This window comes from Chiloscyllium punctatum, chromosome 16, assembly GCF_047496795.1.
Source record: "Chiloscyllium punctatum isolate Juve2018m chromosome 16, sChiPun1.3, whole genome shotgun sequence".
Classification (NCBI taxonomy): domain Eukaryota; kingdom Metazoa; phylum Chordata; class Chondrichthyes; order Orectolobiformes; family Hemiscylliidae; genus Chiloscyllium; species Chiloscyllium punctatum.
This window is the reverse complement of record NC_092754.1, coordinates 18,696,023-18,716,605: the sequence shown is the minus strand read 5'-3', so window position 1 is coordinate 18,716,605 and position 20,583 is coordinate 18,696,023. Positions and strand designations below refer to the sequence as shown.

Sequence of the window (20,583 nt, the reverse complement as noted above, 5' to 3'; positions counted from 1 at the left end):
CAAGAATTCCCTTGCCTGCTGTTTCGGGAGGTGTGGAATGGAGCAGGGGGTGGGGAGGGGTTGGGCGGGAGTTAGGTTTTTCCAGACCTGGCCATCAGACTGTGGGGTGTGGCACACCGTGGATGTGTCTGAGTGAGAAAGGCTGTGTGATCCATCCCTCTGGGCCCATCCTGAACAGCTGCTGTATTTAAAGCTGCTGGAATTAACATGACAGAGCGTGGGCCTCTGCTGTCTAACAGGTTCCCACACTCAGTGACCAATCCCACCACTCCCTGGCAGGATAATAGATAAGTGCTGGGTCCCAGACCGTCTGGAGTGTATCTCCTGAATCCCAGGAAACGAATGCACCACACCCACACACCACAAAGTAAAAATAAAAACCCCAGTTGGCAGAAGGACACATTCATTTCGACGGCTGCAATGGGAGATAAAGGAGAGACTCAATCCTCAGGCTGCAGCTCCACGAAGAGGAGCCCAATGTGGAGAATCTGACAGACTACAGCAGGCCCTGGGCTGACCTATGACCTTTGCTCAGTCAGTGGGTCACAGTGGGGCTAACCCATTGGCTGGACATTCGGCTTCATAAGTTTGAGAGGTGAAGGTTCAGCCAGTGTGAACATTCCTGATTCATGTCCAGTAACTCCTGGCGGAAGGTTAGTGTGTATGTGGTCATCTGCTGAGCTCATGATTCACCTTACCTCGGTATTTATCACAGTCAGATAACACCAATTGTCCAGTTGGTTGGATGAGGGGCTACTGCAGGGATCTGTGGGTGTGAGCCCCCAGGGAGAGTCAGGAGGGGGAGCTGAACCCCAGGGAGAGTCAGCACCTGCAGGAGAGGAGGGGGTGATCTTGTATCACAATGATCTGCTCTTTCAATATTGAATTTCTGTGACATTGCAGCAACTCAGTTTGTTGCTTCTTTGAAGGAGGTCAAAGATTTATTTCAAATATAACACTGTAACAATGCTGGGAAGGAAATATTCAGGATGGATAAAATGTGCCATTGAATTGTTTCAATATTTAAAATTAATTGCAAAGTAAGGGTTTGTGTGAAAGACTGTGAATACAGAAAGATAATTTGAAGGCTGCGAGGTAAGTTAATTGGATTGTTTTACCATGGGCAGGCACAGACTTAAAGAGCCCCTTGTATTGTTACATCATTCATGGAATTTTGGTTCTACAATTCTCTTTTCTTAAAAGGAAACTAAATTAAGATAAAGTCATTGAAATATTGTTTTTTAACAAACTTTCTACATTGGACATACCTGCCTCTTTATAATAAATATTTTGTTTTGGCCCCACAACCTTCAATCCTTTGCCCAATTTTAACACAGTCACCATTCATCATATTCCCCGACAGAGGTACAGAACTGGCTGTTTATTTGAAACCCAGCTTCAATGTGGAAGTGAATCAGATTGGTTGGTGGTTGTGGTACCCATTGTAACAGCATTCAGTCTTGCTACACACTGCCCCCTGTTTGTGAGGTGGCTGTACATTAAATGTGCCTGCCGGTGTAACATTTGAAGAGTAGCTTTTTCCATCAGCCGCACAATGACAGCAGGACTACTCCAAAATGTTGGAGGGAGAAGACAGACGGTGTGGGAAAATGTGGGAAAGAGTCATGTCTTAGAACGTTTCAGTACATAACATTAGTGGCAAAATGTTTACACTTAGTGAGCATTTTCTCGAGGTGTTACAGCAACCTCCTTTTTGTTGACACTGTGAGAGTAATAAAGCAGACATGGACATTATTCAGGGAAAGATCGGCATTCCATCCACCACCTTCAGCATTCACTCTCTCCACAACTGATGCACAGTGGGAGCAGTGTGTAACACCTACACGATACACTGCAACAACTCACCAAGACTCCCTGACAACAACTTCCAAACTGCAACCTCTGCCATCGAGCAGGACAAGGGCAGTATGGGAATATAACCATTGACTCGTGCCTTGTACAGTTTTAGCAACATCTCCCCATTTTTACTTCATTCTCTTTGAAATAAAGGCTAATATTTCATTACCCTTCCCCACCAGCTGCTGAATTTGGATGCTAGTGTTTCTTGATTAAACCTTTTGTGTTGCTTTCTGCAGTCTTTCTCCATTTAAATAATATTCGGCTCCTCTACCTTTCCTGTGAAAATGCATAACCTCCAACTTTTCCACATCATAGTCCATCTGCCAAGTTTGTGTCTATTCATTTAACCTGTCTATACCCCTCTGCAGGTTCTTTATATCAACCTCACCACTTGCCTTCCCAACTATCTTTGTGTCATCTGCAAATTTGGTGATGGTATGTTCATTTTCCTCATCCAAATAATTGATATATATTCTAAGTTAATAATTGATGTCCCAGCACTGATTCCTCTGACCCCTACTAGTTGCAGGTTGTCATGATGTGGAGGTGCCAGTGTTGGACTAGCATGAAACAAGTTAAAAATCACACAACACCAGGTTATAATCCAACAGGTTTATTTGGAAGCACTAGCTTTTGGAGTGCTGCTTCTTCATCAGGTGGTTGCAACTACCTGCTGAAGGAGCAGCACTCTGAAAGCTGGTGCTTCCAAATAAACCTGTTGGACTATAACCTGGTGTTGGGTGATTTTTAACTTAGTTACAGGGTTGTTATTCTGAAAATGCTCCTTTATCCCAAATCTCTGTCTTCTGTTAGTTAGCCAATGTTAATTTACTACCCCCAGCACCGTACCCTCTTGTCTTATTAAGTAGCCTTTTTCCCACATTTTCTCATAAGACAGACATTGACTCACAGACAAGCACTGACTGTCAGTTAGACACTGACTCAGACAGACAGAAACTCAAAGACAAATTGACACTGTCTCATAGACATCAATTCACAGACACTGATACACTAACTCACAGACAGACACCGGCTCGCATACAGACATGCATCACCTCACAGACATAATCTGACTGACAGATATCGATTCACAGTCAGACTCACAATTGCTGACACTTAGACAGACACTGACTCACAGATACAGATGAAGCCACGCATGGACAAGGATATTTAGATGAATATAGGCACCCACAGAGACACTTGCATTGTGATAATACAAAGGTACAGACACAAGATATTCACAGAGACACAATGCAGACACGCACGTGTGTCTGTGTATGTACGTATGTACGGATGAAGCTGAACAGTTCAGGCTGAACCCATAGTGACTTACACCGTAAAGATCTTAATGTAAACTGAGCAGTTCTGCTTATCAGCAAGAGCTAGTCTCTATTCTAGGGTCCCAAGTCTATTCCCTTCCAATCCCCTTGAAAAGTTAGATTTACCCTATCTCAGAAATCTACAGAGTGAGTGTAACTGATTCCCCCAGCAGTACAGGCCTCTGGAGAAAGAGGTGGTTAAATAATTGGTGCATATTTGAGTTTTGATATCACTCTGGTGCAAAGATCAATTTTGGCATATTTGGCTGCCCGTAATCACATGAGGTTTTACTCACAAGTTTTTGAAACTGAAAGTAAGTGAACTGAAGAGGAAAGAGACTAGACCGACATGTTGAAGTGTGAGAGATTCCTGAACAGCCCTGTGGGGGGTTTCAGCTTTGAGAACTGCAGAAGGTGAGTGAGTGGGAGCAAGTAGCTGATAGCAGGTTAATCCATGGAACTTGTCCAAGGCAAAGAGTGAAAGCTACAGCTGGACAGGAGGTTTAGAGAGACGTTCCGCTGTTGATGCCAGGTTCCTGGTGCCCAGGCTTCTCCCCTGAGATCAGCACAGACACTGACACAAAACTCTTGCAGAGTGGTTTAACTGGATTAAAGGAGTGGAAAGTCTATGGCTGTGCAAACTGTGCTGATAAACATTTTAAACGGTGCATGGTAAATGGAAACTGAAAGTAAGGCATTTCCTGAGTGACTGGCAGAATGAGCATGGGTTGGAGGGGGATGTCTTTACAGAGTGTTTTCGAATGGGGAATTATTCTTTCAGACCGAAAAGCTCTCTAATATCAAAGCGGATAGTTGTTGATTCTAAGTTCCCCTGTTCCCTGTTTGCAGGGAAAAGGAGGGATGATCCCAGTCCCTGCTGGATCTCCTTCCCAAAACTCCATCCCTTCTCTCACCTTCCCACCTCAACTTCCATTCCCTCCCTCTTCTCTCACTCCCTCCCTGCTCTCCCTTTCACCTTTACTGCCTCATATTCCCTTCACTTCTTTCCTCCTCTCATTCCCTCCCCCGAAGGGGTTCGCTCCCATGGAAGTAGAGCTCACCAGCGCCCCCTCTCTGACACCTTGTCCACTTTTGCCCACTGCAGGTGGTGGGAGACTGCAGCTGATTGACCATGAGATGACAGAGTCTGGTTGTAGCTAAACGCTATCCTGATCTCCCCCATCGCCCACACTGTCCAGCTGGTGAGGGTGGAGGGGGGTGCGTGGTCAGAGAACAGTGGATAACAGTCACCTTGTCTGAGGTTAGTTCATTCAGCCATGTCAGAGGCCCTAGCCCAGTGGAGGGCACCAGGTGAGAGAGCAGTTTAAAAAAAGGTTGGATATTGACCCACACAGAACCTCATCAATGCAAATTAAAAAGAAAAACAAGTTGCATTTACATTTTTTGCAACCTCAGGATGTTTGGAAACACTTTACAAGTAATCACTGTTGTAAAGCAGGAATCATGGAACTAATCTGTGTACAGCAAGCTTCCACAGACAGCCTTGGGATAATCTGTTCCTGTGATGATGGTTGAGGGATAAGCATTATCCAGGAGTCTGGGAGAATTCCCTCGCTCTCCTTTGGATTACTGCAGTAGGATTGATTATATCCACCTGAGATTATTGGTCTCTTGCAAAGTATTCCCTTGGTGTCAGATGAAGTCACAGTCATCAAGGATCTGGTGTGAGACTTGAACCCACAATCGTCTGAGTCAGGCGGGAAGGACACCCACTGAGCCAGTGTTAGATGGGTCAACCAACTCAGCCAATCACCTGCACCCTCCCTCCTTCACTCTCTGCCATCTACTTTTCAAATCTCCCGTACCTTTCAGGAATGCAGCATTGGAGAGCGAACTGCAGCAGATGGGCTACAAACCTCCAAAAGCAAAGAAGACAGGGACGACTATCACTGGCATCATTTTCAAGGTAAACCCTCACCAAAAATCAAAGAGCTGTAGCTCTCCAAACCTGCTATGAATTCTTCACAGATTAAAAATTAAACTCTGGGACACATATACATGGGCAAAAGAGTCAGAGAGAAAAACTGTAAGGTCAATAAATAATATCTCATGTTTTTTTCTTTTATCGCTCTCAACCAGGTGCAGGCCTTGCAGCATTTGGGGCAACATATAATCCACATAATCCAGTTTTAAAGTTTCCAATTCTGAGTTTCTTTTCACAGAGTAATGATGGGGCAGACAGCTAACAATCTGACTGACTGTTTTCTGTCATCTGTAGGATGGTGTGATTCTGGGGGCTGATACCCGGGCCACAGACGACATGGTTGTTGCTGACAAGAACTGCATCAAGATTCATCACATTGCCCCCAATATTTAGTAAGTGTTCCCCTCGCAGTCAGTCTGTGTCCTCTGGTCACAGCCTCTCAATACCTATTCAATCATTCTCTCTGGGGCACTTTCAGTTCACCTCTGCTCACTGGTTATTAACTTTAGCAAATTCAGTTCATTAAAATACGCAGTAGTTAAACATATTAACCCCATCTCTCACTCTCCCTGGGATATTAACCCCCCCCTCTCTCTCTCCCTGGGATATTAACCCCCTCCTCTCTCTCTCCCTGGGATATTAACCCCCTCTCTCACTCTCTCTGGGATATTAACCCCATCTCTCACTCTCCCTGGGATATTAATCCCCTCTCTCTCTCCCTGGGATATTAACCCCATCTCTCACTCTCCCTGGGACATTAACCCCCTCTCTCACTCTCTCTGGGACATTAACCCCCTCTCTCACTCTCTCTGGGATATTAACCCCATCTCTCACTCTCCCTGGGATATTAACCCCCTCTCACTCTCTCTCCCTGGGATATTAACCCCATCTCTCACTCTCCCTGGGATATTAACCCCCTCTCTCACTCTCTCTGGGATATTAACCCCATCTCTCACTCTCCCTGGGATATTAACCCCCTCTCTCACTCTCTCTGGGATATTAACCCCATCTCTCACTCTCCCTGGGACATTAACGCCCTCTCTCACTCTCTCTGGGATATTAACCCCATCTCTCACTCTCCCTGGGATATTAACCCCCCCCTCTCTCTCTCCCTGGGATATTAACCCCATCTCTCACTCTCCCTGGGATATTAACCCCCTCTCTCACTCTCTCTGGGATATTAACCCCATCTCTCACTCTCCCTGGGATATTAACCCCATCTCTCACTCTCCCTGGGATATTAACCCCCTCTCTCACTCTCTCTGGGATTTTAACCCCCTGTCTCACTCTCCCCGGGATATTAACCCCATCTCTCACTCTCCCTGGGATATTAACCCCCTCTCGCACTCTCTCTGGGATATTAACCCCCTGTCTCACTCTCTCTGGGATATTAACCCCCTCTCTCACTCTCTCTGGGATATTAACCCCATCTCTCACTCTCCCTGGGATATTAACCCCATCTCTCACTCTCCCTGGGATATTAACCCCCTCTCTCACTCTCTCTGGGATTTTAACCCCCTGTCTCACTCTCCCCAGGATATTAACCCCATCTCTCACTCTCCCTGGGATATTAACCCCCTCTCGCACTCTCTCTGGGATATTAACCCCCTGTCTCACTCTCTCTGGGATATTAACCCCCTCTCTCTCTCTCTGGGATATTAACCCAATCTCTCACTCTCCCTGGGATATTAACCCCCTCTCTCACTCTCTCTGGGATATTAACCCCATCTCTCACTCTCCCTGGGATATTAAACCCCTCTCTCTCTCTCTCTCCCTGGGATATTAACCCCATCTCTCACTCTCCCTGGGATATTAACCCCCTCTCTCACTCTCTCTGGGATATTAACCCCATCTCTCACTCTCCCTGGGATATTAACCCCCTCTCTCACTCTCTCTGGGATATTAACCCCATCTCTCACTCTCCCTGGGATATTAACCCCATCTCTCACTCTCCCTGGGATATTAACCCCCTCTCCCTCTCTCTCCCTTGGATATTAACCCCATCTCTCACTCTCCCTGGGATATTAACCCCCTCTCCCTCTCTCTCCCTAGGATATTAACCCCCTGTCTCACTCTCTCTGGGATATTAACCCCATCTCTCACTCTCCCTGGGATATTAACCCCCTCTCTCACTCTCTCTGGGATATTAACCCCATCTCTCGCTCTTCCTGGGATATTAACCCCCTCTCTCACTCTCTCTGGGAATATTAACCCCCTCTCTCACTCACTCTGGGATATTAACCCCCTCTCTCACTCTCTCTGGGATATTAACCCCCTCTCTCAGTCTCTCTGGGATATTAATCCCCTCTCTCACTCTCCCTGGGACATTAACCCCCTCTCTCACTTTCTCTGGGATATTAACCCCCTCTCTCTCTGTCTCCCTGGGATATTAACCCCATCTCTCACTCTCACTGGGAATATTAACCCCCTCTCTCACTCTCTCTGGGATATTAACCCCCTCTCTCTCTGTCTCCCTGGGATATTAACCCCATCTCTCACTCTCACTGGGATGTTAACCCCCCCCCCGCTCTCTCTCCCTGGGATATCTTATCTGAGATTAAGCTTTCATCTCTTTCTCTCTCTGCTTCCAGCTGCTGTGGTGCTGGCTGTGCAGCTGATGCCGAAGTTACGACACAGATGATGGCCTCTAACATCCAGTTGCACACCCTGTCGACAGGCCGCAAGCCCCGAGTGGTCGTTGTTAACCGGATGCTGAAACAGATGTTGTTCAGGTGTGAGAACACTCCCTTTAACTCCCCATTGTGGCTCTTTCATGATTAAAATTAAACAGAGAGGTAACTGGCACTTTCCCAGAAAGCCCAGGGAACATGTGCACCGCCTTCTTCCATGGATACAAAAGATCACAGCTTTAGGCCCAGTCTGTGCTGTGGAAATTGAGCGTGAGTTTGCTACACTGTGCCTCAGTACAAGTGGACATACGTAGGAAAAATCAACAAGGGCTTCTGCTCCTGATCATTGACCTAGGCTGCAACATTGTTGTAGGTTAGCGTCAGACATTTGGCCTTGATTGGAATGCTCCCACAGTAACGTTCCTACAGTCCCTTTTACATGTTTTCATCTCCCCCTTCCCACTGTCCCATCTCCCCTCCCTGCATCCTCCTTCAGCCCCAGCTCACTTTTCCCAATCATCCCAGCTCAAACGCTCCACTCCTCCATCTCCAGCATCCTTCCGGTCTATAGCTGCCCCAAACAGCTCCTCAACCACCTCCCCTCACCCCATCCACATCCAAAACCACTTCCCCTTCCCCAAACCCCTGCACCTGAGAGATTTGGAGGTTGTCATCTTTTTTCCAATCATTGGGTGAGATTTATTTAATTCTTTCATTTTTGGCATGCGGGGGTCACTGGCTGTGTCAACATTTATGGCACATCCCATATTGCCCTTGAGAAGGTGGTGATCCTCCAATTTCTGTGTGAGGATGACATATGGCTTGGAGGGGACTTTGCAGGGAGTGATGCTGTGATTGTATCTGTTGCCCTTGCCCTTCTGGGTGGGAGGGGATGGAGGTTTGGAAGGTGTTATTGAAGGACCCTTGCTGCAGCATATCCTGTGTATTGTACACACTGCTACCACACTGAGTCAGTGGTGGAGGGAGTGAATATTGGAGATGGTGGATCAGTGCCATTCAAATAGTCCATTTTATCCTGGATGGTGCCAAACATCCTGTCTTTTGCTTGCTGTTGTAGCTACACTCATTTGACTGGGTGGGCCCAGTTGGGCACTTCCTAGTCCGGCTCCACCAGCTCGGACAATGGGAACCAGAGAGTGTACTGTGTGTGTAGTGCAGCAGTGGTGTATCAGACTGAAAGTCTGGTTCCTGGGAGGGCACATTGGTGGGGAGAGATTTTATGATGCAAGGGGTGAAGAGGTAAATGTTAGGGACGTTTGGGATCCTTGGTGGGAGGGGTGCAATTCATAATAGTTGGGGGGGTGGGGGTCATAGGGTTGATCATGGGTCAGAGGTGGCTGTGGAGTTCTGGGTCATGGGCCAGTAGATGGAGTGGGCAGAAGTCCCAGAGTATAAGATTGATTGTAGGTCAGTCCCTCCCATGAAGGCGGTGAAAATTAACCCATTCCTGATTTAAACGCAGCATAATCTTTGTCTTGCTTTAGGTACCAGGGGCACATTGGTGCATCAGTGATTGTTGGTGGTGTGGACTGCACAGGGTCCCACCTGTACGCTGTATACCCTCATGGTTCCACGGACAAACTGCCCTTCGTTGCTATGGGTAAGGACAAGTTAACGCTAAGTCTAAATCAGAAGCAGAAACAGAAGCTGCTGGAAAAGCTCAGCAGGTCTTTCAGTTTTTATTAAGTCTTAATCTATGTCTGTCAAGCAAACCCAGAGCTGGTTATGGGAATTCCAAATGGAAGGGAAATAGACAAATACTTAGAAAGGAAAATTTTGCACTGTGGAGGACATTCAGGGGATAGTCAGCCTAGCTGAATGGTGCATTCAAAGAGGAAGAGAATGACCTCCTTCTAGGGTCTATGACTGACCGATTGAAGGTTTGTTTTGTTCTTCTTTTCTATGGCTAAATTCTCTACAAAGTGACTGATTTAATCTCAATATCCTGTTGGCAGGACAGGGACATTAGCCAGCATTCCTGCTGACTGCTTCAGGATTGGTTCTGATTGGACAGATGGTGGAGGGTAGAAATGATAGTCAAAGTTTCTTTCAATACGTAAGAAAGAAGCGAGAGGCAAAAGTAGAAATTGGGCCGCTCCAAATTGATGCAGGAAGGCTAGTGCTGGGAGATAAGGAAATAGCTGAAGAATTTAATAAGTGCTTTGTGTCAGTCTTCACAGTGGAAGACGTGAGTTATATCCCAACAATTAAGGAGAGTTGGGGCAGAGTTGAGTATAGTAGCCATTACAAAAGAGAAAGTGCTCAAAAAGCTAAAAGGTCTAAAAATTGATAAATCTCCTGGCCCCGATGGGCTACATCCTGGAGTTCTGAGGGAGGTGGCTGAGGAAATAGCAGAGGCATTGGTTATGATCTTTCAAAAGTCACTGGAGTCAGGGAAAGTCCCAGATGATTGGAAAATTGCTGTTGTAACCCCCTTGTTCAAGAAAGGATCAAGACAAAAGATGGAAAATTATAGGCTGATTAGCCTAACCTTGGTTGTAGGTAAAATTCTAGAATCCATCGTCAAGGATGATATTTCTAAATTCTTGGAAGTGCAGGGTCGGATTAGAACAAGTCAGCATGGATTTACTAAGGGATGGTCATGCCTGACAAACCTGTTAGAATTCTTTGAAGAGGTAACAAGTAGGTTAGACCAGGGAAACCCAGTGGATGTTATCTATCTAGACTTCCAAAAGGCCTTTGATAAGGTGCCTCACAAGAGGCTGCTGAGTAAGGTGAGGGCCCATGGTGTTTGAGGTGAGCTACTGGCATGGATTGAGGTTTGGCTGTCTGACAGAAGGCAGAGAGTTGAGATAAAAGGTTCTTTTCCGGAATGGCAGCTAATGACAAGTGGTGTCCCGCAGGGTTCAGTGTTGGGGCCGCAGCTGTTCACATTGTATATTAATGATCTGGATGAAGGGACTGGAGGCAGTCTGGCAAAGTTCGCCGATGATACAAAGTTAGATTAGATTAGATTCCCTACAGTGCGGAAACAGGCCCTTCGGCCCAATCATTCCACACCGACCCTCCGAAGGGTAACGCACCTAGACCCATCTCCCTCATGCACCTAAAACTATGGGCAATTTAGCATGGTCAGTTCACCTGACCTGCACATCTTTGTGACTGTGGGAGGAAACCGGAGCACCAGGAGGAAACCCGCACAGACACGGGGAGAATGTGCAAACTCCACACAGACAGTCGCCTGAGGCTGGAATCAAACCTGGGACCCTGGTGTTGTGAGGCAGCAGTGCTAACCACTGAGCCACCGTGGGCGGACAGGCTGGTAGTACTGAGGAGGTGGAGAGGCTGCAGAAAGATTTAGACAGTTTAGGAGAGTGGACCAGGAAATGGCTGATGAAATTCAACATGAGCAAATGCAAGGTCTTGCACTTTGGAAAACAGAACACAGGCATGGACTATTTTCTAAATAGTGAGAAAATTCATATAGCCAAAGTACAAAGGGATCTGGGAATGCTAGTCCAGGATTCTCTAAAGGTTGACTTGCAGTTTGAGTCCATGGTTAGGAAAGCAAATGTAATGTTGTGATTTATCTCAAGAGGATTGGAATATAAAAGCAGCAATGTTCTACTAAGACTTTATAAAGCTCTAGTTAGGCCCCATTTAGAATACTATGTCCAATTTTGGGCCCCACACCTCAGGAAAGACATAGTTGCGCTGCAGCATGTCCAGCGGAGATTCACACGGATGATCCCTGGAATGGTAGGCCTAATATACAATGAATGGCTGAAGATCCTGGGATTGTATTCATTAGAGTTTAGAAGGTTGAAGGGAGATCTAATAGAAACTTACAAGATAATGCATGGCTTAGAAAGGGTGAATGCTGGGAATTTGTCTCCATTAGGCAGGGAGACTAGGACCGTGGGCACAGCTTAGAATCAGAGAGGGTCAATTTCGAACGGAAATGAGAAGACAGTTCTTCAGCCAGAGAGTGGTGGGCCTGTGGGATTCATGGCCATGGTGCGCATTGGAGGACAGGATGTTAAATACCTTCAAGGCAGAGATTGACAAATTCCTGATCTCGCAACGAATTAAGGAGTGTGAGTAAGAGGAGTTGAAATGCCCAACAGCCATGATTAAATGGTGGAGTGGACTCAATGGGCTGAATGGCCTTACTTCCATTCCTATGTCTTATGGTCTTATGGACAACCAACAGTCACACCTTCCCTCCTGGCCTCCCATGATTGGTCATTGGATCAATCAATCATTCTCAGATTGCTTTCCTCTTCTAATCAGAATGCAACGTTCTCATTACCCAGTTGAGTGACTTCATCTGTCTTTCATATTTTTATAAGCAAGACATACCCCAATAATTATTTGCTGGATTTATAGTCAGGATTTACTTTTATGATTCTTAGAGAATCAGGAGTTTCTGCGAGCGTCGGTCATTCTGCGAGATGCTCCTTTGTGAATTAGCCTAGCTGGGCTCACTTGGAAGGCTCATATGTGGGGAGTTGGTGCCTGTGTTGGATAGAGAGTGCTGAGCACTCTACGGCTACAGATCACGGTGAGTCAGCCTTTTGGGAAAGGAAGGAGAAAGAATCGCTTGACTGAGGCAATGTTCCCTGCCTTCCTTTTCAAACCCCTGGGCTGTTGTTTAATTCAAACTACCTGTGTTTGGGGGATTCACTGTGAGGGAAACCTGTTTACTAGGACAGTGATGAGTGTCAGTTTGTGTCTCCTGTGCCACAGGTTCTGGTTCAGCAGCTGCTATGGCTGTACTGGAAGATCGGTTCAAACCAAACATGGAGGTAAGTGGCCGATCTGATTCAGTGTGATTCCTTCCCACATTAATGCAATGGGAAATCTTCAATTCCTCCCCAATCACTGCTCAACAGTTCTATTTAACGGTTCCTGGTATCTTCTTTGCTCTGTCTTTCATCTCTCTCTCTGTCTCTACCATTATATTCATTTCACATGGAATTTACACCAACGACTTCCCATGCAGGAAACACTCAAACAAATAAAATTCCTGACCACTGGATGCTGCAAAAGTGTTTCCCACTTGTGAAAGGGCCAAAACTAAATCATGAATTCTTGTTTCTCTGAACTTGGGAACTCTCCATCCCTCAGACACAAACACCACTCACTGAGGACCTAATCCTTTACTGCTTAGCACCCTGCACTAACCCCATGGTGTTGCAAATGTGAAGGAAAATGCAGAAAGAAATGTCTCCACATGTTTACAAACTGCATAAAATGAATTACCAGATACCCTGTACAAGTTGTGGTGGTAACGGTGGCTCAGTGGTTAACGCTGTTGCCTCAGCGCCAAGGACCCAGGTTCAAATCCACCCTTGGGTGACTATCTGATTGGAGTTAGCATATTCTCCCCATGTCTATGTGGGTTTCCACTGGGTGTGTCAGTTTCCTCCCACAGTCCAAAGATGTGCAGGTTAGATGGATTGGCCATGCTAGATTGCCCCATAGCATGCAATCTAAATGGATTTGTCATGGGAAATGTGGGGTTACAGGGATAGGGTAGGAGGGTGGGTCAGAGTGGGATGCTGTTTGGAGGGGCGGTGTGGATGTGATGACGTACTTCCATAATGTAGGGGTTATACGATTCTAGTACAAGTAGTGTGCAATTTTCCTTTGAAGCACTGGCCTTGGGTTTCTCCAGCCCTGGGCTCTGCTGGGAATGCCAATGGCTGCTATTCTCTCACAGCTGGTTCTTTATCTTTAGGAAGAAGCGGGCAAGCAGCTGGTCCGTGAGGCCATCACAGCTGGAATATTCAGTGACCTTGGTTCTGGGAGCAACGTTGACCTCTGCATCATCACTGAGAACAAGACCGAGTTTCTCCGGGCCTTCGACTGCCCCAATAAGAAAGGTCAAAGGCAAGTATCCAGCTCCCAGAGGGAGGTCGTTGTTCGCAAACCATAATAAACAGGCACGGAGCAGAGGCAGAGAGTCCAAATACCAATTCTCGATAAAAACACTGGATAGACTTCAAAAGTCTTGTGTCCAGTTCTGGGAGCACATTTTAGAAAGGGTCTCAAATCCTTAGGAGATTTACTTCAACAGTCCTTGGGATAGAAGACTTCAGCCTTTTCTGAGATGAGAGATCAGGGAAGCTGAGGCTCATGGAGTTGAATGAATTAAGAGGAGACTTAATAGAAGTTTTATGATGAGGTTTACAATTACGGAAGTCAATTTGCGGGGGGCAATGGCCTGGTGGCATTATCATGGAACTGTTTATCCACAGACCCAGGTAACTAACCCAGGTCCAAATCCTGCCATGGAATTAAATTCAATAAATATCTGGAATTAAAGTCCAATGATGATCATGAGCCCGTTGTTGATTATCAGAAAAAAAACCCATCGGGTTCACTAATGTCCTTCAGGGAAAGAACCTGTTGTCCTTAACTGGTCTGGCCAAGTGACTTCTTAACTGTCCCCTGAGCAGTCACGGATGTGCATTACTGCAGACCTAGCCAGTGACGCCAACATCCAGTGAATAAATCAAGCAAAAGGTAGGTAGAAACAATTTTCACTGGCAGATAGGAACCAGCTGACACTGACTTAAAATCATTGAGAAAAGAGATTTTGGAATGCGCTGTCTGAAAGGGATGCGGAAGCAGATTCACTCATATTTTTGTTTGGCAGGGAGGGGGAAGAGGAGTAACCCATTAAGATTTGGTGCGTGGGGAAGGTGAGAGGTCTCGGGGAGTGGAGGGTGGTCAGGGCAATGGTGGAGGAATTGTAGAGCCAGCTGGAGGAGTGTTGGGGGGGGGGCATGTGGAGTTGAGTTGATGAGTTTGGGTTGGGGGAGGTCAGTTTAATAGTTACCCAGGAATTGGAGTAGGCGTTTAATTCTCGAATGTTTCTTAACTAAGTCAAAAAACTCTAAGTGTCAAAGAAAGCTGTTGGAGGTCACAGCGGGTCAGACAGCATCCATGGAGTGAGAGCAAGCTAATGTTTTGAGTCTTGATGACTCTGATGCTATCTCTCTGTGCACGCTGTCTGACCCACTGTGATCTCCAGCATTTGTTGTTGTCAGTACAGATTCCAACATCCGCAGTCATTTGTTCCTGACTGTAAAGGGCCTGTTCTGTGATGTTTCCAGCGCAGGGGAATTGCACATTGGAGGTTTCAATTTTCCGGACAATTCCCCATGGAGTTCTATGTGTCCGATTCCCATCTGCGCTGCTCCAAGGACTAGCTGGCCTTCGGAATATTTAAGTCTGAGCCTCCACCACCCCACCCCACCCCAGCGTGGCCCCTGACCCTTGACCACTTGTGTTGTTGGTCCTTGCAGGGAGGGAGTGTACCGCTACAAGAAGGGCACCACCACTGTGCTGAAAGAAACAGTCACTCCACTCGCTGTCGAACTGGTGGAGGAGGTTGTGCAGAGAATGGACACTGAGTAACACCGAGAAGGAGCCCCAACATCTCTGCAGGAAGACCGAGATGAACATTCCCCATTGGAAACAGTCCATTCCTACCACATGATGAAAAGCACATTGTATCCTATTTGACCCTATCTTACACACTGTATCCTGTATCCAATATGTACCAGTTAGTTTCCAAATAAAAGTAACCTCAGGACAAGGAAGGGACTGTGCTGTGAGTGTTAATATCTGACTTAGTTGCATCTGAGGAGAACCACGTTTGCAAAACATACAATTTTATTGTTAACTGAAGCAGAGATGTAACCATCCGCAATACTTCATTAATCTTTAATAAGTGTCGATTTGCGTATGAAGTACCAGAATATATTTACATGCTTTCCAAGAGTGCCAGAAATTTATTAAAAATAATCACGACAGGAAAGAATTAATGTTTCAAAATCTGGCCAGCAGGCGGCTGATGTCAAACACAGTATTTCCAGAAGCAGTCCGAGAAGTTGTTACGTTTCTTGTACTGTTTCCTGCCTCTTCCAAAGAGCAGGCGGCCTACTTTCGGCTGTGCTTTCCTTCCAATCAGAATCTGCAGAGAGAAGTAGAGACTGGTTGCCAACCCTGCAAAGGATTGGATTTCCAATCCACCCCCAACTCTCCACCCAACCCAAAATTCACTCCTCCAAGGGGTCCTGAATACTACCAACCCCAATTCCCCACCCTACCAAAATCCATACTTGAACTCTGCCCACCCACCCCTTCTGAAACAGATGTTTTCAACACTCTGACTTGCCAAAACCTCACGTGAATCCTTCAGAATTAACAAGACCTTAGTATAAGGCTGTATCAAGAAGAATACTCAACTGTGAATGTACTCCCATTCAATTAGATACAAAGTAAAGCTCCCTTTACACTGTCCCATCAAAGCTGGTAGAGGAAGAGGTGACAGACAATAAAGACTGATTCAACATGATGAACTAATGTGTGGGTAAGGTGCTGACTGACAGTGAGAGGACGACTAACAGGTTTAGGTGAAGTGTGAGGAACAACATTAATATACTCAGAGAGCTCTAATAACATGGAATTTGCTGTTCACAAGAATAGGAAGTGGAAGAAATGATTTCAAAAGGAAATTGGATGGACACTTGGAGATCCAGAGGGGTGTGGAGCTGACTAGAATGCTCTGCCTAGAGCTGTGACAAACCCAGTGGGCTGAATGGCCTCCTCTTATGACACAAATGACTGATGTTTTCTGACTCTAAAAGTGATAGTGTTTCAGATAACCCCTGTTCTGAACTCACCTCTTTCAGATTTCCTGAGTCATTGTCACTGTATTCCCTCAGACCTGTTGACAAGGAAGAAAGAATCAGTTTAACTCTTGGGTAAATAGAACAGTGTAGAACCCACAGCTTCATCCTGGAGCCTTGAGCATGTGATCAGCTGAGTCTGAGGTACGGGGACAGACTCCACAGAGGTTAATGCTATAACTCTAGCTTGCTGGTGAAAAGCTCCCATGTGGCAATGCATCACACCTTGAAGTCTCACTGAATCCCACCCAGTCCAGCTAGGGTCAGACGCAGAGTAAAGCTCCCTCGACATTGTCTCTATCAAACACTTCCAGACAGGTACAATACATAGTTGGGTACACAGTAAAACTACCAATAATTATCCCAACCAGCACTCTCTGTGCAGTGACTGCATAGGTTAGATACAAAATAAAACACCCTTTGCACTGCCCCATTAAACATTCCCAGTGCAAATACAGCACCAGGTGAGGTCCAAAGTAAGACTCTGTGTTTACTATTCCATTAAACAATTCCAGAAAAGAAATGGGGTGAGATACAAAATAAAGCTGCCTTTACGCTATCCCATCAAGCACTTCCAGTGCAGATATAGCACGGGATGAGATACAGAGTAAAACTCTATTTCCACTATCCCATCAAACACTCCCAGTGCAGGTACAACATGGGGTGAGACACAATGTAAAACTCCATTTACACTATCCTAGCTGGTGCAGCACGATCAATGCCAACCTCAGAAAAGGAGGACTCTTAACTGCACCATTGCAGCACCGTCCCATTGCCTGTACCAGCCACTCTAGACACAGTGATGAGGGTTACCAACTAGCACCAATGCAGAAGCAGATGTCTTGATATTAAGAGCTAGATTAAAATCATCCAAACTCACATCCTCGCCAGGCATTGTAATTGCACTATGTATGAGTTTCCCTTCACTTTAGCTATTTATACAGAGTAGGAGTGGAAGTAGACATAAATTATTAGAGTTCTCAAGTGTACGGACAGTACCATTCTTAAGTTGTTCAGCAGCTTCTAGATCTCTGATGGCATCATTGAGGCTGGTCCTGGGCATCACAGCTGGTGGGTTCCATAGGAGGAAGTTATTGTCCAAGCTTTGCAATTCATCCAGATTTAAAACTTGATTTTCCTCACTGGATGCTGGAAAAGAATCATTTGAGCATGAGAAAATCAGAATGCTGGGAAACCTAACACCATGTGGCTCCAGATCTCACGTGAGGCAGAGCCTACCCTGTTACCAGTCAGAACACCAAGTCCCTTCACCTAGCTCATCATCAAACCTGTAAAAGGATTTCCTCTTATATCATCTTACTGTTGATATTTTATAGCCCTCAATTCCCTAGTCAATGGATACCAGCTCCTTAATTGAAGGAGAAAGTCCTCAGGATGCCGGAAATCTGAAAAAAAAGCAGAAGGTGACAAAAATACTCTTCAAGCCTGGGAGCGTCTGGTGAGAGAGCATAGCAGAGTGAATGTTTCAGATCATAAGGTTCTGATGAAAGATCATCAACCTGAAACTTTAACGTCATATGCTTTCATTCTTAAACCCTATTTCAAATCAAAAACAAAAGGGACACAAACAAAAATAAAAAAAACACTTTGACCAAAGCTCTACTTATAATTCTGTTAGCTTAAAAGAAGGAAATTCCACTCTCACCATAAACTACATTCTGCAATGACCTTGTAAGAACAGGGTTTGAAATCACCGACCTGTATTTTTACCTTCATTTGGTCGCTGTAAATGGCTTAGTAATTTAATCTTAGCAACCAAACTCTGCTCAGCCTGAAAACTATTATTACAGTAAATTACACAGAGACACAAAAGAAAACAGAATGTGAGAGAAGCATTATCTGAAGCCAGATTGCTTTCAGAACCAGATCCCAAGCTAAATTAAGCTTCAATTTCATCCTTTTTGTGAATTTTGCACCCACTAAAAGCACCAAAAATGTTATTGCTTAATTCAATAATAAACTCCAGACTTAATTAACTCATATACAATAAACAATTATCACCTATAACACAATAATACAGAAATAATAAAAGTGGCATATAAGAAGCACCTTTCATAATCTCAAAGTTTGAAGTGTTTTACAGTCAAGTAACTGCTTTCTGGAGTGTAGTCACTTTTGAAATGCAGGAAATGCTGCATTCAGTTGGTGCACAGGACAGCTGACAAACAGCAATGAGATGATAATAACCAGGCAATTTATTTTAGCAGTTTTGCTTGAGGAATGACTACTATTCAAAGCACTATCGAGAACTTTCCTGATGAGGCTGAGATCATTAAACGTTAACTTGAGAGAGTAGAAAGCTTTTGTTTGACATCTTGTGTTAAAAAAAAGACAGCACCTAAATTTTGCACTGCAGTACTTTTTATAATGCATCATTTCTATATATTGACACATGGAGGTCAGTGAATAATGATAGTGACACTGGATAAGGTTCAGTTGAGTCTGGCTTGTACCTCATGAATCCACCTCCCCTCCTCTTTCTCCCTGCTTACCTGTTTTGTACATGGAGTCTGCAACAGGCACAGCAAAGACACAGGATCCACTGAGAAGCAAGACACCAGCTACAAGTACCAAGGACAACATGATTCAAAAGCTTCTGCCAGTCGCAAGAGTAAAGAAGACCAAAAGAAAGCAGAGGTGTACATCTAACACTGAACACACACACACACACCTTTATATATCCTTTCTCCCCACAAACAACATTACTCCATCAATAAAATATCATTTTATTACCTTGAGATGTTAAATCCAATCAACACTTCATTCTGACTCCATTTCAGGGATAGCGTAAGAAAGCAGATGGGACACAGATTTATTGCCCATCACCAACAGTCAAAAATAATAAATACATCAAATTCACTCCTCTCCATCAACTCCCCCTTTCAAGATTTATTTATCATTCACAGCAGAGTGACGCAAATGTATCCAACAAGTTTTGACATGAAATATAGTTAGTCTTGAATTAATTAATGGTTTATTTTCTACAAAAAAATTGCAGATGTTGCATTGAAAATCTCTTAAAGAGCCCTTTCCTGCTGTACTTCCCTTTTGTTAGTCTTTTATATACAAGTTTAATAAAGCTCCATTCTCCCATATTATTCAAATAGTTTTTGCATCTAAGAATGCCAGCACTCCACATGGGCTTCTTCATCGCATTCTACCAACATATCACCCTTTTCCTTTCTCCCTCACGTCATTATCTACCTTCCCCTTAAAAGCATATACACTATTTGCCCCAGCCACCTTCTGTGGTGGGCACTTCTGTACCGTACCCACTCTTCAGGTAAAGACATTTCTCTCAAATTCCTTATTGTTATTTATTGTTGACTATCTTATATTTACACTCTGTAATTTTGCACTCATGTTCAAATGGAAATATGCCTATTCTACCAAATGTTTTTCATAATGTTAAAGACCCCCTTTTGATCACCACTAAGCATTCTCTATTTTATAGAAAGAGCCCAGACCATTCAGTTTTTCCTGATGGTTAAACCTGCACAATTCTGGCATCAACCAGGGAAATCTTTTCTTTTGCCCCTTCTCCAGCACCTCTAAATTTTTTTAATAACATGATGCATGTCTCCAAATGGGATCGGACTAAGTTCAAAAATGTTGACATGTCCTCACTGCTTTCTCATTCTCCCAGAAACGGATCCAAGGGCTTTCATTGTATTTTGTATCACTTTGTTATCCGGTATTACTAGTAAGACTGATTTGTGATTCTGTACCTCAACATCCATTTGCTCTTCAACACAATTTAGCACAGACTGTGGATGAAGCCTGGCATAATTCTAGTCTGTGACGCTCAGTTTCATATTAAACTGCTCTGGCCTGGGAAATCAATTTAGGTTATCGCCTATGCGTTTATGTGCCATAACTCAGCTTCATTATGTAATTCAGTCATTTAAAAAATAAATTAAGCTAAAACTGAAACATATACAGAAGAAAGATGTAAAATAGTCAACCAACAGTCAGTAAAGTTTAATTTGTGTGACTTTTACAGCCGGTTGCTTGGTTCTCAGCCTAATTATCTTTTGTATCTTCTAATAAAATACAAAGTAGATGCATCCAGCCACACCTGTGCCTGTGTGTCTAAGCTCATAATTCTGCAGCCATACAGA

General features: G+C 44.7%; 2 protein-coding genes across 5 annotated transcripts; one reads left to right on the top strand and one right to left on the bottom strand.

Moving 5' to 3' along the window:
* The first annotated feature begins 336 nt into the window (after positions 1-336).
* LOC140487007 (proteasome subunit beta type-7-like) lies at positions 337-15,349 on the top strand. Of its 4 annotated transcripts, XM_072586358.1 has the most exons (9): positions 337-653; positions 4,285-4,440; positions 5,013-5,106; positions 5,419-5,516; positions 7,716-7,856; positions 9,260-9,375; positions 12,486-12,544; positions 13,480-13,631; positions 15,053-15,349. In XM_072586358.1, the coding sequence occupies exons 3-9, from the start codon at positions 5,044-5,046 to the stop codon at positions 15,162-15,164; spliced, it is 741 nt and encodes a 246-aa protein (XP_072442459.1). In that variant the 5' UTR covers positions 337-653; positions 4,285-4,440; positions 5,013-5,043; the 3' UTR covers positions 15,165-15,349. The 4 variants fall into 4 exon arrangements, with proteins under 4 accessions (XP_072442459.1, XP_072442460.1, XP_072442458.1 ...); XM_072586359.1 differs by lacking the exon at positions 4,285-4,440 and having other exon boundaries at positions 337-595; XM_072586357.1 differs by lacking the exon at positions 4,285-4,440 and having other exon boundaries at positions 338-653.
* Positions 15,350-15,406: 57 nt separating this feature from the next.
* On the bottom strand, positions 15,407-19,063 carry LOC140487008 (urotensin-2-like). Its single transcript, XM_072586360.1, has 4 exons — positions 18,955-19,063; positions 17,441-17,590; positions 16,436-16,479; positions 15,407-15,723 (listed from the first exon to the last, which is right to left on the bottom strand). The coding sequence occupies exons 1-4, from the start codon at positions 19,043-19,045 to the stop codon at positions 15,607-15,609; spliced, it is 402 nt and encodes a 133-aa protein (XP_072442461.1). The 5' UTR covers positions 19,046-19,063; the 3' UTR covers positions 15,407-15,606.
* Between the last annotated feature and the right edge of the window lie 1,520 nt (positions 19,064-20,583).

Bases quoted from the DNA above. Each gene is read 5' to 3' on its own strand.
- LOC140487007 (XM_072586356.1), top strand. From the start codon at position 3,529: ATGTTGAAGTGTGAGAGATTCCTGAACAGCCCTGTGGGGGGTTTCAGC. The intron at 5,107-5,418 runs GTAAACCCTCAC...TGTCATCTGTAG, and splicing joins TCACTGGCATCATTTTCAAG to GATGGTGTGATTCTGGGGGC. The intron at 7,857-9,259 runs GTGTGAGAACAC...GTCTTGCTTTAG, and splicing joins CTGAAACAGATGTTGTTCAG to GTACCAGGGGCACATTGGTG.
- LOC140487008 (XM_072586360.1), bottom strand. From the start codon at position 19,045: ATGTTGTCCTTGGTACTTGTAGCTGGTGTCTTGCTTCTCAGTGGATCC. The intron at 17,591-18,954 runs GTAAGCAGGGAG...ATTCTTTTCCAG, and splicing joins AGACTCCATGTACAAAACAG to CATCCAGTGAGGAAAATCAA. The intron at 16,480-17,440 runs GTACTGTCCGTA...CCTTGTCAACAG, and splicing joins TGCTGAACAACTTAAGAATG to GTCTGAGGGAATACAGTGAC.